This window comes from Lissotriton helveticus, chromosome 5_1 (assembly GCF_964261635.1).
Source record: "Lissotriton helveticus chromosome 5_1, aLisHel1.1, whole genome shotgun sequence".
In the NCBI taxonomy this organism is placed as follows: Eukaryota; Metazoa; Chordata; class Amphibia; order Caudata; family Salamandridae; genus Lissotriton; species Lissotriton helveticus.
The window spans coordinates 1,348,172,954-1,348,189,896 of record NC_136065.1 but is presented as its reverse complement, the minus strand read 5'-3'; the positions used below and the strand labels follow the sequence as shown (position 1 = coordinate 1,348,189,896).

Below are 16,943 nucleotides of genomic sequence, written 5' to 3'. Positions count from 1 at the left end.
ACCTGCATCATCCCAACACCTTAAATCTCCAGAAGAGAGGTGACCTTACTGTTTTGGCAAGCTAAACAATGGGATAGTCAGTGGGTAATGTGTTCTGTGTGGGGTGAGCAATAAGCGTCTTATAAAGCAATTCAGTGCAATGCGTAATAATCACGACTATCCCGGCCAAGTTTTAGTGTCAAGTAATAAGAACTCATACAAGCTATCGAGCTGCTGGTGTCCTCGGTCCATGCAAGAATTTCCAGAGCAAGTCCCGAGAACCAGTGGCAGGCCCATTGTAGCTGAGCTGCCAAATAACAATGCTGGAAGTTTGGGTATCCCAATCCACTTTATTGGACCAGGAGGTGCAGCTCAACTAATGCCATCCGAAACCTGCTGTTATGCAATATAACCTGTTCAAGCATTCTATGTCCTGAAGATGAATCCTGGGGAGGGGTAAAGAGAGATTAGGAAACTAATACAACAGGCAGGGAAGCATCACCATTTCGGACAATAGCTGCCCATGACTGCCGGACCCCAATACCTCAATGAAAGAATCTCCTTCCACGTCCCCAAGAGGAACCTCCACTCTGTCGACCTAGCCCTTGCCGTGATCCCCCGCATCAACAGAGAAAGAGCAGGGGGCTGATCCTTCTCCTACATCGCGGCCAAGACAGGGACCAAATGCTCCCTTAGCATCAGGCAGAGCCCTACACTGCAAGCCTTCAGTAAAGACATCAAGACCTGGCTCTTCGGATGACCTTGGAGTTGCTCGAATTCTCTCTCCCCTCCCCCCCCCCCACGCCTTGAGACCCTCACAGGTGAGTAGTGCGCGCTATAAATCCCTGATTGATTGACTAGAAGGAAGAATACCTTGGTAAAATGTCCGTCAAGCAGGTCACACTCAGTGTACAAAATACTGATCCCCAGGTAAAGGAATGACACATCTTCCCATGTCTATCTGCATGGCAGTAGCCTTTGGGAGCAACTGGAACATACATGATGTAGATCAGATAACTTGAAAAGCTGAAGTGGTACCAAACATTTTAAGGGTCTAGGAAATGTTATCATGGCCCACTTGAATATCTTTGACATAAACTAACGTAGTCAGTGTATAATTATATTGCATGGGTTCTGTCTGGTAAGGGAAAGTCCTAGGAACACCCTCCAGTCGTAAACTAATGGCCATGGGTTCCATGGCCAAGGCGAATAGCAGGGGAGATAACGGACACCCTGTGGGGTCCTTCCATAAATGTTAAAGGGGATGGATAAAAGTTTGCCAACCAGGACTCAGGCAGTCGGGTCTGCGTGAAGTAATTTAACCGCCATATTATTCACTCCCCAAATTTAACCAGCACTTTGCACAAGCAGTACCGGTCCAAGGTGTCAAGTGTCATGTACCCCTTCTTAGTTTATTCGGGATAAAAATATCCTTGATGTTGGTCTCCGTTTTTATGTGTGCTTTCAATTCTCACTTGGAGCTGGACATTGTCCTATTGCTGTTATGTTCACTGCCGCCTAAACAGGAAATCGTAACGGTTGTCATGTCAATATTCATAGGTCAATTTTTTAGGATTGTACATCAACTTTTGCATTAAAAAACTTTACCACTTGTGGTCTTTCAGTTTGAGAAAAAAAGTCATGTGTAACCATGCTAGGTCAGTGGTTGTGTTTTCCCCTTTCCAGGACAATCGTTCTTTCTGGTAGTGTTGCAAGGTGGCTCAAAGTAAGGCACATCTGTTTCTTGAGTGGAGTGTCCTTATATGACATATGTAATGTGGCAACTTGGACATCTCTGCACTCCCGTGAACAGCATTATAAGTAGGTGAAATTAAATGAAATGTGATATTTATAAAGCGCAAACTGTCACTCCGGAAGGAGCCTCCTGGCGCTAGGTGGACTAGGTGTGCCCAGTCCAGTATACATCATTGCTTCATTACATATTTGTGGTGGGACCAACGTGACGTGGAACAGATTGACTAGATTCTATTGTCTTGAGTACATATTGGCGTTCTTAACTACTATGGATTCAAATCTTCCTTGTCTCAGTCCTGTGTTTCCCTGCCTCTCATAAGCACCCTATTTCCCGAATACAGATAGAATTCATTATAGCCGATCATGATTTTTAATGCTCCCTGTTATTTCATTATGGTGACTCTTCAAAAGTTCCATGTTGGCTGATGAACAGCTGAACTAATAGCAAAAACAAGTCTGGACCTTCACAACCTATTATGCTAGGACCTGTCAATGCGTTATGTTAACAAAGTTTTACGCATATCGCTCTTATCTGGGGATCTCATGGCACTAGGAAGGGTAGTGACAGAGAGGCAGAATTAATAGTAACAAGATGCACACTGGTCGTCCTAATAGCAGAGGGAAGCGAGCTCCACGTGGATGGTGTGAGACTAGTGGTCTCATGAGAATTACCTTTGACGATACAGGGCACTTCCAGTATGGTGAACACAGCTCCAGACAGGATGAGTTTGTTTGGTGAATACACACTGATGGGCCGGAAAAGGGTTTTTAAAGTGACTATAGCTGGAGAGGTATCCAGTGGAGTTGGCGCAAGAGGGGCGCAGCCCTGCAGTCACCTAGGGATCGAGTGATAATGTAGGCATTGAATACGAGTTTCGCTTCTGCAAAGAGGTGAACTGCTTTGCAATAATCAAGTTGTAAGCCAATCAGCGCAGAGATACTGGGCACTCAGGCGTAAATATAGGAAGAACTCCTCTCAGCCTATGTTTCTAAAAAATACAAGGCGAAGTGACTGCGGCAACTGACGCCATCTATGCGCTGAAAAGGAAGAGGATCCCAGATTTATGAGTGACTGTATCTTGAACATGTGTAGACTTTAATATCCGAGGTCCCTTTTCTTCCATTGTGTTAAGTGCGCTGTCTTCTTGTGCCAACTACTAAAAAAATAATGCGAATAGGTTTTAAAAACTTTGGGGCAGATTTATGATGACTGGCGCATCCCCAGGGATGCGCCAGTCATATTGCGCCGCTGCTCCGCCACCCATGGTGCGCCGCATTTACAATGCGGTGCACCATGGGGCAAAAACGGCACAGATGCGTGACGCATCTGTGCCGTAAAGGCGGCGCATTGCTGGAGTTGCGTCGCAAGCGCGACGCAGCTTCAGCAAGGCTCGGGGGTGCCCTATCTGACCAATGCTGCGTCAAGACCTACACCTGCTTCAAGCAGGCGCAGGGTTTTGACGCAGCATTGGTCTGAAAGTGACTGAGTGAAATCTCATAGATTTCACTCAGCCACTTTTGCGAGGCGCACCTGCCCCGGAACGCCCACCCAGCGCCGGAACGCCCACAAGTGGCGCAGGGCTTTACAACATGACGCATCTGCCTAGATGCGTCACGTTGTAAATGGGTCGTAGGGATGCGCCACGTTTACGCCGCAATTGCGTGACGTAAACGTGGCGCATTACCATCATAAATCTGCCCCAGAATGTGGGGAATATACGGTTTCCACTATTACCTGATTCCTTACATTGATATGTGCACTAGACAGCTAGGCCCGACGGGATTTATCGGGCCTAGCTGTTCCGGAGTGAGGACATCCCACAGAAGTTCATGGAGAATTAAGGCAATGATTACAGGAAGATGGATGGTGGGCCTTTGCTGGGCAAAAGTGGCAGGATTTAATGGGTCTTGCAGCCGTTGAGAGGAGACGTGATAAAGACATAAACGGAGGAATAAGGGAATGACTGCAGTGGTATTGGAAGTAAGGAAGACGGACTAGAGATTTTTGCTGAGTAAAAACAAGAAGAGGAGATATCTGTTTTAAAATAATCTATTTGGGAATTTGGACAATGGGGAATTGCCAGAAATAAATGTGGAGAAATAGGACTGATGGACAAACAATAGGAGAGGCATAGATCATAAATACTGGGATTGGGATAGGACTAAGAAGTAAGGAGCCACATCGCCCATCACTTGCACGACTTGGATATAGAATAGAGCCCTGATGATGTCCCAGATGGGACGAAACGCGTAGGCTGTGGATTTATAAAAGAGAAATCTTTTTTGTACAAGGTTTTGAATATCTGTATCTTGGATACCTTCATCAAGAAAGACTGTTCAGATTGATCATTCTACTTTAATAAAAGAACAGAATATAAGTACTAAGGAAGCTTGCATGGAACTTTGTGATTTTTCAGGGACAGCAGTAATTAATGATACTCGATAATATTGTTCACTTTGACGCTCCTTCTACCTTTGTTTGAATGTTATGACTTTATCAAGGAGGGAGTAAGAGTATTGTGGAAGGCACAGTAGGAGGCGGTTACAATAGTGCCTTTTGTTCATCACAAGGGAATTAAAGAGAGATTTGCATAGCAGTGTGGAATGGGAGGTGGGGCGGAGAAGCCATATGCCAAGGAACTGGAATCTTGCTTCTGTTGTGCTGCTAGTGATAGGAGGAGTAAGTTGTGTGCTGGAGTCAAGCAGTAGTCCGGGGTCTCTAACGGAGAAGGAGGCAGCTCAAGCATCAAAGGAGTATAACATGGGGGAAAGTATGGTTGTCAGAACAGAGAAGGAATGAAAATAGACTGTTTCAGTTTCAAACCTGGGGGCATATGGCAGTACAGTGACAAATGACTGTTAGACAGAGATTCGTGTTTAATTTGTCAGATACATGAGTGAGTGAATAAAAGCAACTGTGAAAGCCTAAAACTGATGGGCGAAGGCAAAGGGGGCTCAGTGGAGGGAGAATGGTAGAAGGCTCAGGCTACTGTCTTAAAGGATGAACCCAAGTAAGGGAGTGGGCAAGGGATGGCCGAGTTCGACCAATTGTCGGAGCAGTGAGTTGGAGAGATCTGAGGAGGACCATTGAAGTGCTCTAACATTAACACGCGGCAGGTAAGAGCTGAATGCATGGCTGGTGATGGAAGTATCAGCAGCACCAGGCAGGTCAAAGAACATAGAGAGCGGAGGTGATGAAGTAGGAAACATGGCCTAAAGCTGTCTCAGTGGGATGTAAGGTCTGAAAATCGGATGTAAGGGGAGGGGGGATCAAGGAATATGTGTCAAGAGAAATATTAAATGCACCTAGAGCTCGATGATTTTTTAGAAAAACGGTGAGTTTGAATGTTAGAAATGACATGAAAGGATTATAGTCGACTTTTTGAGTAATGGTAGGACCATATGTTAATGTTAAGCATACTTATAGAGTGCGCTATCACCCCACGGGCATCCTGGCACTAGATATGGACAAAAAGCACAGCAAATGCAACTGTGGAGAGGGAGAGAATGATTAGTCCACTGGTGGGGGGTAGAATTATAGATTTGATGGTCTAGGGGCAGAAGTGCTCACCTGAGGGTGCTTGATGGGTGTCCAGATAAAAAAAATAGAAAGAAACTCAGTGGAGTATGTCTGAGTAATGGAGACATAGAGAGCAATGTACTTCAGCAAAAAGATGAAAGTGCAGTGAGAAGTAACTTGAAATGCTTCTGATTGTGTTGATGCTGCTGGTGGGAAAGAAAGGAAAATTGCTTGCAAATGGGCTTGAATGCAGTATGGTATTGCATGGTGGAGAAAGTAATGGGAATATTGTATGGGACAAAAGTTGGAGGTGGGGCTCCAGCGCTGCAGTAGATTGCTGGCAGTATTAAGCTTGGGCACCATCAGGAGCTACTGGAAGGGTATCTAAAGTAGGTGCCCTTGTTTAAGTGATAGCACACTCATGGGTATATGTGACACAACCATGGCGGATAACTTTGAAACCACTTGCATAACTGAAGGGTTGGGAGCATCTGTTAATCAATTCTCTGCTATAGGCTTTAGAGCACTGATCTCCAGGTCTCTGATGACAACATATAATGGAGGGTATCGAGGCACCATTGAATGTGTGTTGATGAGAATCATAGCTAGTGAAAAAGGCATATTTAATGCTCTATCTTCCACTAGTGACTTATGGGAAACACACGGTGTAAATGTGTGCGGTCAGAAGGATGTAATGAGTGTCAGGGAAGTAATCAACATAAAACGAGCGGATAAGTAATGAATGGAAACTGCGATGCTTGCCAGGGTAAACAGATTCCAAACGTGAAAGAACCAGCATCTTTGGCAACAGGGTGGGAGCAAGAAGTGCCCTGATAAATCAAGCCTGAGAAGGGTTTTATGTGTTAGCTTGATTTAATCAGAGAATATTACTTTTAGAATGTTGCCACTGTGAATAGGGACAGAGATGCGAGGAGTTTTCAATTAGGGGAGAAACACTAGGCGAGGGGGATCATATTTTCCCAGTTCAGGTAGAAATCGGTTTGTAAGATGTTATTTGTGACTGCTGGTGTTGAGACAAAGATTGTAATCCATTTTTTACAGTCATGGAGTCAAGCCCTGGGAGGCAATTGATAAGGTGTAGCTGGATGGACTGAGGGGAATGGGTTTGTAGATGATGTATAGGCATTCCCTGGCGGGTTCCTGTGTGTAGCTTATTCTGTGAATGCAGGCATGGTTTTGTTTCATGTGGGCCAATCCACCTCCAGTTTTATGTATATGGTAAGCATGGATGATGGTAGCACCTAATAAGGTTTGTGGATGAGAAGAACTAACGTTGGGATGGGATTGTAGGTCTAAGTTTAGATTACTGAAGGTGCAGGAGCTGTCAGTGAAGTGCGTGTTGTGTGGAATTTAGTTAGTCAGTGATTCATAGTTTGTCTTTAAAAATCCATAATTTGGAGATTTTGATCCTTGTGACTTCAATTATATCATAAAGGGGCATGACATAGCAATGTATTTGGTGAAGATAATGGGGAATTGTTTGGGGATTAGATACACACTGGTTTGGAGTAACATTTTCTAGCGAGCAAGCAGTTTGTACGGTTTATATGTGATGCTGTAGAAGCAGTTGGACTTGAAGTTATCATTTAGTTAGTGGAGGACCATGGAAGCATTTAAGGGGCCTGGAGATAGGTGGGTGATAGTGTGATGTGGGCAATGTAGAGAGCAATATTGGCTTTTAAAAGAGTCTAGATGGCAGGGTTTGGCGTTTCTAGTATCTGTGTGGATTAACCTGGGTTATGCAGTTTTCAGGAGATGCTATGAATGTGATTAATTTGTCCTTTTTTCCCTTCAAAGTCTCCTAGGCTCAAAATGCTTCCTCTTATTTATCTCTCTCTCTGTCTCTCTTTTTTATGTCTTACTAGAAAGTGCAGCTGTCTGCTACATGTATTGTTACCAATTATTTGAAGAATAAATATTGTGTATTTTGGTTGGAGAAGTAATGCTCTCTTGAATCATGCTACTGGCAATTTGGTGTATCATTCCACCTTTCAAGAAATGATTTCATTGAAATGAAAGCGGGACCACTTTACAGATAAAAAGTACACTCAATCTTCACACTATTTGTCACATTCATTTTTTTATTTCCTATACGCATTAATTACAGAAAGTGATCATTGTTGCTACTTTTTCCTACATTGACAAACCCCACAGCGAAGGCTTTAATTTAATAAACAGCATGTGTGCACTATTTGTTTAGTGTTTAAATAACATAGCATGTGAAGAACACATTTAACTCGAGGGGCCTCTTGGTGCAGAATAACAGGTGTTTATTGTTACTCAAGTTATTTGTACTGATCCTATAGACATCAGAAGGACGAAAGGTTTTTAGGATTGAAACCTATGTTAGAGAAGTTCCAGGACTGGATGCATTAGTTCACTGACCCAACAGATTTGGGTGCCACTGTTTTACAAGACCATAGACCAAATTCACTAAAGGACTGTGCTGTTGAGAACTGAAACAGATATATTTACCTAAGTGTTTTTGAGCTGGTCAGGTCCTCTTTCTGAGTGCAAAATCACTTTGTGCTGCTTCGTGTCAAGGGGGAATAACATGCACAGATCAACGCAAACACCCATCTGTTTTCATACAAAGTCTGCTCTATTAAGATAGCCAGAGTGAACTTTGTATAAAAAAGAATGCCTCCTTGAAGCGGACGTTAACAAGGAGAAATGTATTAATTTCTCATTAAATCAATCCCTGCATTGCATATGTGCTAAAGCAAACAACACTTGTCCAATACATGGGATCCTTTTCAGTTTGTGTGGACATAGAAATTTGCACTGGAAGGGTGTGCTTCCAATAAAGAAATTATGCTAGACATTGCAATCTCGGCTCTGCACCATGGTGTGAACCTATAAATAATGCAAGACATACTTATTAGAGCATCAGTGCAAGGGATGACAGCAGCAGTGGGCCAAGTTTAGTAGATATGGATCTGAGCTGTTTTCGCCTCCTTGCAATATGCAGCAATTTTGGTTGCTATACTGCGTTGCATGAAAGCTTAGTAAAGCTGGACCTGTGTCCTTGTATGCACTGCATGTCTTTGCATGCACTGCTACCCTTGTCCATGACTGTCTCCAAAAAGGGTTCAAAACACCATTCCGGAAGGGCTGGAGCCATGCCAGATTTTCAAGATATCTTCATGAGATAAATGCACATCCAAACAATCTAAAGTGGGATATTTTACAAGGTCATCGGTTAGTTTGAAACGCTGGCAGTAGCATTTGAGTGGTATGATCGCCAAAGGGTATTTTTCTTTTTTGGCTAGCTTCTATGTTCCATATTTTTATGTCCTTATTTTATAAAATATCATGTGCGGCTGAAACTCCTCAAATATATTTGAGGACTGAAGAATGATGGCAAATTGACATATATCGATGAATGTAACTCACTGCCTGGTGACGGAGTGGAGCGCTGAAACCTTTCAGACACTCACCCCCAGTCACAGATCTGTGACTGGGGTGAGTGTCTGAAAGGTTTCAGCGCTCCGTCCATCATCGCCTTGTGTTTGCTTTGTTCGCCCTTAGTTGGTAGGGTGTGCCCAGACGCGGATCCCTTGCTCACTTTGCCACTGGATTCAAGCTCGCCTGGCTGATGAAGAGTGTTACCCTGAAACTGGTCCCAGGATGCTTGCTTCCGGTTCAGGGAAGACCTGGCTTGGCAGTTTGGGCTGGACTGTTCCCATGAGGCACTGGGTCAAGACTGATTTGCATATAGCTGGGTCTGAACTGAGGTGGAGAAGTGAGCTAAAGAATGATGATGGATTCAACCCAGATCTATTACTGGGGTGAGTGTCTAAAAAGTTTCAGCGCTCCGTCCATCATCTCCTTGTGTTTGCTTTGTTCGCCCTAAGTTGGCAGGGTATGCCCAGACATGGGTTCCTTGCTCACTTTGTCACTGAATTCAAGCTCGCATGGCTGATTAAGGGCTTTATCCAGAAGCCGTTCCCAGGATACTTGTTTCTGGTTCAGGGAAGATCTGGCTTGGCAGTTTGGGCTGGACTGTTCCCGTGAGGCACAGGGTCAAGACTGATTTACATATAGCTGGGTCTGAACTGAGGTGGTGAAGTGAGCTAAAGAATGAAGATGGATTCAACCCAGATCTATGACTGGGGTGAGTGTCTGAAAAGTTTCAGCGCTCCGTCCATCATTTTGTTGTGTTTGCTATGTCAGAAGTAACCATATTCGTTAGTGGTTACCAATGCTGACGCAATACAAGAAGGCCTCTCAGAAATCAGCAAAAAGTGACTTTGTGCTGAAGTTCATATGGCCTTTGTACAGTGAGAGATTTGATTGTGTGTGAGTTGCTAGGTGGTGTGAAGCGCATGTATTTTAATTGATATGTATTGCTGTTACATAGCGCTGCGATTATTATTATTCTGCACAACTGACATTGGTATGGCCTCTTGGCCCCTTGTTAGCCAAGTACTATCACCTCTTTATATGGTCTTCGGTTGATAGTCCTTGAAAAGTAGAATCTGTGTATTGGCCTCATCCCAAAAAGTCAGCGTTAGTCAGGTGTGCATTTTGGCGTTTCCTCTTTTTCTGGTCCCTCACTACATTATACACTTTGGAGTTGCATAATTCACTGTTCAACTTTTAAATCACATTTGGAGGTTCAACAACCCTAATTCTCAAGTTATAAAGGATTTTAATCATTATAGTTTTAGGAAAATATTTCCTCACCAAATTGTGCTTCAATGCAACGCCTACCTAGTACATAATTTACTGTGCAGCTCATCAGACAAGGGTAGCACGGTTGGTTTGTAAACAGTTTAATATTCATTCTGTGCTGCAAAGAAACATCTCCCTTTGGTGCCCAGTCACCATCCCTTAGGAAGGAATAACTTGAATCCATAAACCTGAGATATGTCTAGGTATTAAGCATCTACTGTGTACAAGTGTACTGGAATAGAAGTTGTTTCAAATAGGGATGATAATCTAGCGCCAAGACCCCACGACAATCGAGCGCTCTACAAACATATATCCTATAATATCCTAAGCAGAATTAGCCCTGGAGTGCAGCTGCCAGACAAGTGGAAAGGGGTGTGGCCGATGCCAGAGGATGCTTTGCGTCATTCGCAATAACCCACAATGTGTCCCGGCCTTTGTATCTGCACCCGCTGTCGCTGCTGCTTCTGAGTGCTTGTGTAGAAAAGAAGCTGGCAGCACTGATGCCTTGACCCATCACAGGTGCTGCAAGGGTGTGTTTCCTATGTCTGATGTTATGCATGGTGGTTCACACACCCAACCTTCCATCTTTGGCGATTACTCCTACGTAACGAAGTAACTAGTGCAGGGCTAGTACTGCAGCATAGATTAGGGCCTGGTTTTAAAGGTCTGTGTTTGTTTAGTCAAGTGTTGGATGCTGTTGTGGGTTTGATGTTGCGATATTTATGCTGGTTAGACTGCCACCAAAATATCACTGTCACAACATGAGCCAAATGGGCTAGGAATCGATTGCAAAGAGTGGTCGTGAATTGCATGCCAACATTTTACTAATCAATTGCAAAAAATGATTGCAAATTTCGCACCAACATTTTGCAAATCAGTTCTGATTTTGAAAACCGATCTACGTGCTATTAGGCTGATTCGCAAAATCATAATTCTGAGTGGGTTACAATTCACCTACCTGATTGCCGTTCATACGGTAGTTTGCAAATTGTCACTCACTCCAATTGAATGCAATCACAGGGATGGTGGCTTGCTGGGGTCAGCAGACCTCCGTCCCTGTGGGTGCATTTAAATAAAGCATTTTTTAATGCAGACAGATTCCTTTAAGAAAACACGGCTCCATCTAAACAATATATATATCCTTTTATATTTAACAGTTGCCAGTTGTCCCGTCCCAAACAAACGTTTTGTTTACGTTTGCAAAGTAGAAGGGGCCCTAAAGGGACCCCTTCCCCTTTGCAAATGTGTTACCGCCTCATTAGAGAAGTCAGATACCTACTTGTCAATGGTTTGTGACTCAAATTGCCGTCGCACACCATTGTTATGTAACATTGTGAAGCGCAATTTGGGAGGGATGCCCTAAAAAGGACGCTTTGAAATTACAATTCGATATGCATTTCTAAAGCCACTTAATGAATAACTACATGGATTTGGAGCATTCTGAAAAGCCACTCAGCGGATGCAAACAGGGTTTGAGACTGCTATGGCTTCGTCCATCCAGCCCTTCCTCGGCTCTTCTGCGCACAGTATCAATAAGTAGTGGTTGACCAGTGGACGTAATTGCTTGCGAAGACCAGGGTCTCTTCACATTATCAAAATAACCATAATGAATACGTGTGTCTAACACGCACCACGCTCTAAAGCGTATCCCCATGCTCGTAGAAAATGTGTTACATTTTATCACAAAGGTTCCCCATTTTATGAGCCTGGGAAGACTGTAAGGCTGATTTTGTTCTGTTAGGATCGAGAACAGTAACCGACGGCATACACACCTCCGCAGCAAGTGTTCAACCAAGTGAGCTATCTCAGCAGCAACCTTGTTTCGGCGATGGAAGCCCTGGCACGTGCTGTCACTGGCGGAACGGTCCTCGGGGTGGGTCTAGCCTTTATCTGGCCTGGCTGGATTCTGTGCCACACAGCGGGGGGTTGTGTGGATTGGCGAGTGGGGGGACGGGGCATCGACCCTCCCTACACTCGGGAGCAGGGACCCTCCCTACACTGGGGGGGGGGGGGCAGGGACCCTCCCTACACTCGGGGGCAGGGACCCTCCCTACACTCTCGCTGCATCCTCCGTTTAGTCCTGCAGCCCCTACGAGTGAACGTGCAGGCTGTCTGTACTCTCTGCACCCTCCTGCCCATTCCCTCTTTTCCAGAGAGGCCTCTGAGGTGGAAGCTCTTTCTCTGTCCAGCCAAGTAAACTGTGGAATCCGCCCGCCCGGCGACAACAAGGGCCACCAACTGGCACCTAAACCAGAGAACCGCAAGAGAGACGGGCCTGCTCCCAAAAGGAATGGACTCTCTCACGCTGCAGGTGCTTGTCTGCCGCCTGCGACGCTCTTACACTCTCTCGGATCCCAGTTATGAGTGGGTCACTGCTGCAAGCCTGGGGCACCCCCCCCCCCCCCTAGCCTGGGTGGTCAATGGGCAGGGGAGCGCTACAAAATACAAATACAACACAACACAATGCTGCTCAAAGAAGTGGCTTAACGAAACTTGCCACCACCTTTCCCCCCCAGCAAAGTACGCGCGTGGAGGGGGCCATCCACGCTGCAGACCCTGCCAGGAGCTCTGAGGCCAGGAGCCCGGCGCCCGTGCACAGTGGCGGAAGGGGGCACCCGGAGCTGCCCCCCCTGCACCAAGGGGGCTGCGAGGGCTAATTGTATGCCACTGGGCAAAAGACCGCAACATAGGAAGCGCCAGCCAGTGGATGACACGGGGTCACTTCCGCTCGTAATGGATCCCAAGCAAAGATTACTTCACAAGGAAACTGACTCGAATCACCATTTCTGGAGGCCTGACAGTGTCGCGCGGATTAAGATCTATACATTTATGTCCACGTGCCGCCCTCCGCCCCACACATTTACACGTGAATAACTGGAGGAACAGCTTCACACACACACACCAGACGAGTGAACGAGGCGTAACTCCGAAGATAACTCCGTTACTTTTACTCGAAGAGAGCTAAACGTCTGACAGTGGAAGTGTGGGGCATCCTCAGAGTAGCATTAGATGGCACGGTAAGGTCTCCCAATGCCCGTCCCTCGCCTTGTATTCTTTTGGAGTGCACACAAGGACACTCGACTGCGCCACGAAGCCACATTAATGCCCACTGCGCGCTATTCAACTGCCTCTAAGCGGTATATTTCTCCCTCTTTCATTGCGGTGCCATCATGAAGCCAACATTGGTCCCTGTTCTTGTCTGTTTTTTTCATTTTCAATCACAGTCACAAACGTGGTCTCGTTGGCTGTCTTTCCCCACAGTTACACGTTATTTGTGACAAGACCCGTTTACAATTTCAGGAACCGAAAGATAAAATGCTTTAAGTAGAATTACACACGTTTTTCTTTTTTTTAAAACAAGCCTCGGCCAAGATTAGCACTCAGGCGCCAGGGTGCAACGTGCAAAGTCAGCACAATCGCCAAAGCAGAACCACCGCATTGTCTATTCAACCGCACCTCTGGCTTGCTTGTCTTATCCCAAAGCATATCTGTCAAGGTGCCATGGCATAGGAGTATGGGGGGGGGGGGGCACAGTACCCCAGTTATGGATGTCTTCTAGTACCTAACTGAGTAGCAGAGGGACAGTCCCATGCGTGCATTAGGGCTCACACCGCCGTTCTGCTCGGTCTCTATCTCTCCTCCATTTCACCTCCTACAATTCGCAACGCATGTCTTTCCTCCCTGTGTGTCACCGGCAGGCACACCCCAGGGCTTTCTCCTCAAAGTTCCTCTCTCCCTCATCCAACACCTCAGGTACTTGTCTTGGTCTCACCCCATTACACACATGACATCAGGGATACTTATGTGTTTCCCTCTCCCATCAAATACCTCAACATACTACTTCTGTCTCGCTCTGTCCTCAACCCAAACAACCTCTCCCTGTCTCACTCTCCCATCACACCAGACACTTCCCACTGCCTCCCTATTAGGCCACACTCACCTCACACACGTACCTGGCCAAGCACACGCTCTAGTGCCCTCCTTTCCTCCTCTCCCCACCTCTGCCTTCTTCCCTACAGGAGGGAGGGATGAAAACCTATTGTACAGTCAGGGTTGGACTGGGACAGAAATAGTCCCCGGGCACCACATTAAAAGTGACCTCCATTAGCGAATCAGATAGATACAAAGTGACCTACATTTGCAGATCAGGGCAGGTTGGAACTTGTAAAGACACGCTGTGTAAGTGTTTCGCAAGGTGTGGGAGACTGCATCCATGTGTGATTGCTGCAGGCAACGGTTGTTGCAATATCACAGAAAGGAACAGCACACACCGGCCATAAAAAGGCAATAAAGCAAGTCCACAAACAACCCCAAAAAACAGTCCATGCACTGATCGGTGAGACCAGGCCTTCGTGCACTGCCCTGTAGGCCAGTCCTGCACGGTGTGCAGGTGTGTCCTTCTCCCAGAGTGCCACAGCTCCGCGAGCCCTCGCCTCTGGGTACCCGGCCTGCAGTGCCGCGCGTGAGCAGAACCAAAGCACCTCTGCCCACCTGCGCCCCGCCGAGAGGAGGCGGTTCCAGACATGCCTTTCTGAGCCGTGCAGCCCCGGTGGCAGCGCGCTGCCCTCGCCTGCAGCCTCACACTCGCACATGAGACGGGCACAAACATGTGTAATCCCTCTGGATGGCACTGTCCCCTTTAAAGTGCTGGAGCATCAACGTCGTGTTGTGGTTTGCCAAAAGTACTGTAATATTTTGACTTTCAAAAAAGTGTCATAGGCTTCCTTTAAAATGCCAGAGCTTCCCTTTAAGTACAGAAGATTCCATCACAAGTATCTTGGTGCAACCTTAACCTAAACACCCTCCTCTATTAGACAATAGCGGCTCATTGAAGCGCCGGTGCCGCCTCTTAATGCGTTGAGAATGCCGCGAAATGGTGTGTCCCCTCTCAACGTGCTGCATCTCCAATGTAAGCACTGGGACATCGAAGCACTACAGCCTTCACGGCAGCCTCCCTTAGAAGTGGCACGTCACCCCTCCATTTTACTGCATCTCTTTTGTAAGTGCTGTGTGCCCCCCTTAACACCCCGGAATCTCTCTCTAAAGTGCTGAAGCCTCATTTACAGTTCTGGGTCGTCCCTTTGAAGGGGGCGCGCCTGTCTTTGAAAGGGCCCCTGTCTGCGCAGTGCCGGAGCGGGGTAAGGGGGTAGGGGCGGCTCTCACTCACCCCAGGGTGCTGATGAAGCCGCTGACGGATCCCTCGGCGTACAGGGAGACGATATCTCCGATGTGGAGGAAGCTGGACATCTCGTTCATGGTGAGACCGTGCCGTTCCCGGACTGCTGTTCCCGGCGCTGCTTCCACGCACCTCACACCATGTGCCCGCGTTGCCCGTCGGCTATGGGGTGTCCGGGGCCTGGGCCTAGGAAAAGCCGGTCACCTCCGTTCGCCCGGCCGCAGGTGAGCTCCGCAGTAGCTGGAAAGCCCCGCTGCAGAAGTTTAGTTTGCAGCTTTCGGTTCCCTTCCTCTGTCTCGGCTCCCGCTGCCTCCGCTGCCTCCCCTGCTACCTGCGCCAATGCAATGCAACCAGGAAGCCGAACAGTCACAGCATGCAAATGTACAGCGTGGGGAGGGCTGCAGACCGCACCTCTCTGTCCCTCCCTCCAGCTCGATCCAGCTATCCCACGCCCCACTCCGCCGTGCCCTGCTGCAATCAAACCCGCTACTGTTCTTCACTTGCATTCTGCTCTATAGCCCCTTCTCTCTCGGTAATTCTTTCTTTCTTTCTTTCTTTCTTTCTTTCTTTCTTTCTTTCTTTCTTTCTTCCTTCCTTCTTTCCTTTCTTTCTTTTCAATTATCCACTCCATCCGGTCTCACCCCATAGCCTTTATTTTCGGTTTACAGTATCCTTTTGTTCACATTTTCCTTTCATTATATTTTCTTTTTTCTTTTTCTCCGAACAGGCTCCAAGAGTGGTCAGAGTGCCTCCCAACGCTTGCCTGCATTTTGTATATTATATTAAACAATGTAACAATATATACACCGAAACATATGAGCACACTCAACACCAAGTGGGTACCAGAAAGGGGTACGTTTTAACAGTTATTCTGCATCATTAGTCATAACATATTCCAAAGTTTTTCCTTGTGCCACTGATTAACCCGCAGCACCCTCGCTTGTATTTTTCCACAGTTTCCATCCCCTAAGAAGCACCTCCAGGAGCATGTCTTAGTCCAAAAAGATGGGTGGCGCCGAAGAAAGACAAAACGAGAGTGATTGGGGTATTGTTTGAGGAGGTAGAATTTCAGGGAGCGCTTGTTGAAAGGTTTAGCTAGTCTCGTGGATCGGTGTAAAGAATTTCAGAGTTTATGGAGACAGGCCTGGAGGAGGAAACTAACCAGGCTGATGTACAGAGGGCAGTCTTCAAGGCTGCTACAGCTTCAGGCAAAGGACTGTTTCTTTGCTGAGCCAGTGCCATGTGCTCAGCCAGTGCCATGTGCTCGCTCAGCTAAGTATTCTGTTCTGCGAGAATGAACTTCCAAAGCAGGAGTGTGTTCGTGCAGAACTAAATATTAAAGGCCCAAAGTGCAGGTAGTGGTCTCGTTGCATGACAGAACTTTGAATGATTTTGCTTTCTGGTTGCCTTCTCTGGCCAGCCGGTCCTGGGTAGCTGGTACTGTGATCTGATGGGTGGGCTGCCTGGTCGAAGCTTCCCGCTGGCAGAGGCAGCTGTTGGAAACTGTGCATTTCCCCTTCCTCAAAATGGGGCGAGGTAACCAAGGGGTTCATTGTAGATACTGAATTATTCAATAGCAATGGTGCCAACATTGAGCCTTGGAATACGCCACCAGTTTGGTATCAGAAGTGGTGGAATTGGAAAACTTTTCCCCTGGGAACCCAGAACTTGCAGGTCAAGGTGTGGCAGAGGAAAAAGAGTGGAGTCACGAGGGCAGTCATAAAAAGTCTGTCATTCAGCTTATCCATACATTTTTATAAAATTTCGCCCTAAAAGTCGTCAATAAGAACAAACGTGACAGTAAATATTTTTCAA

General features: G+C 46.5%; 1 protein-coding gene across 1 annotated transcript in view; it reads right to left on the bottom strand.

Moving 5' to 3' along the window:
• The window catches only part of ITPR3 (inositol 1,4,5-trisphosphate receptor type 3), a 568,454-nt gene extending 552,980 nt beyond the window's left edge, over nucleotides 1-15,474 (bottom strand). The window contains exon 1 of the mRNA XM_078644240.1: nucleotides 15,120-15,474. Coding sequence (XP_078500366.1) covers nucleotides 15,120-15,208 — 89 coding nt within the window. The 5' untranslated portion in view covers nucleotides 15,209-15,474. The remainder of the gene's footprint in view (nucleotides 1-15,119) is intronic.
• Nucleotides 15,475-16,943: the final 1,469 nt, after the last annotated feature.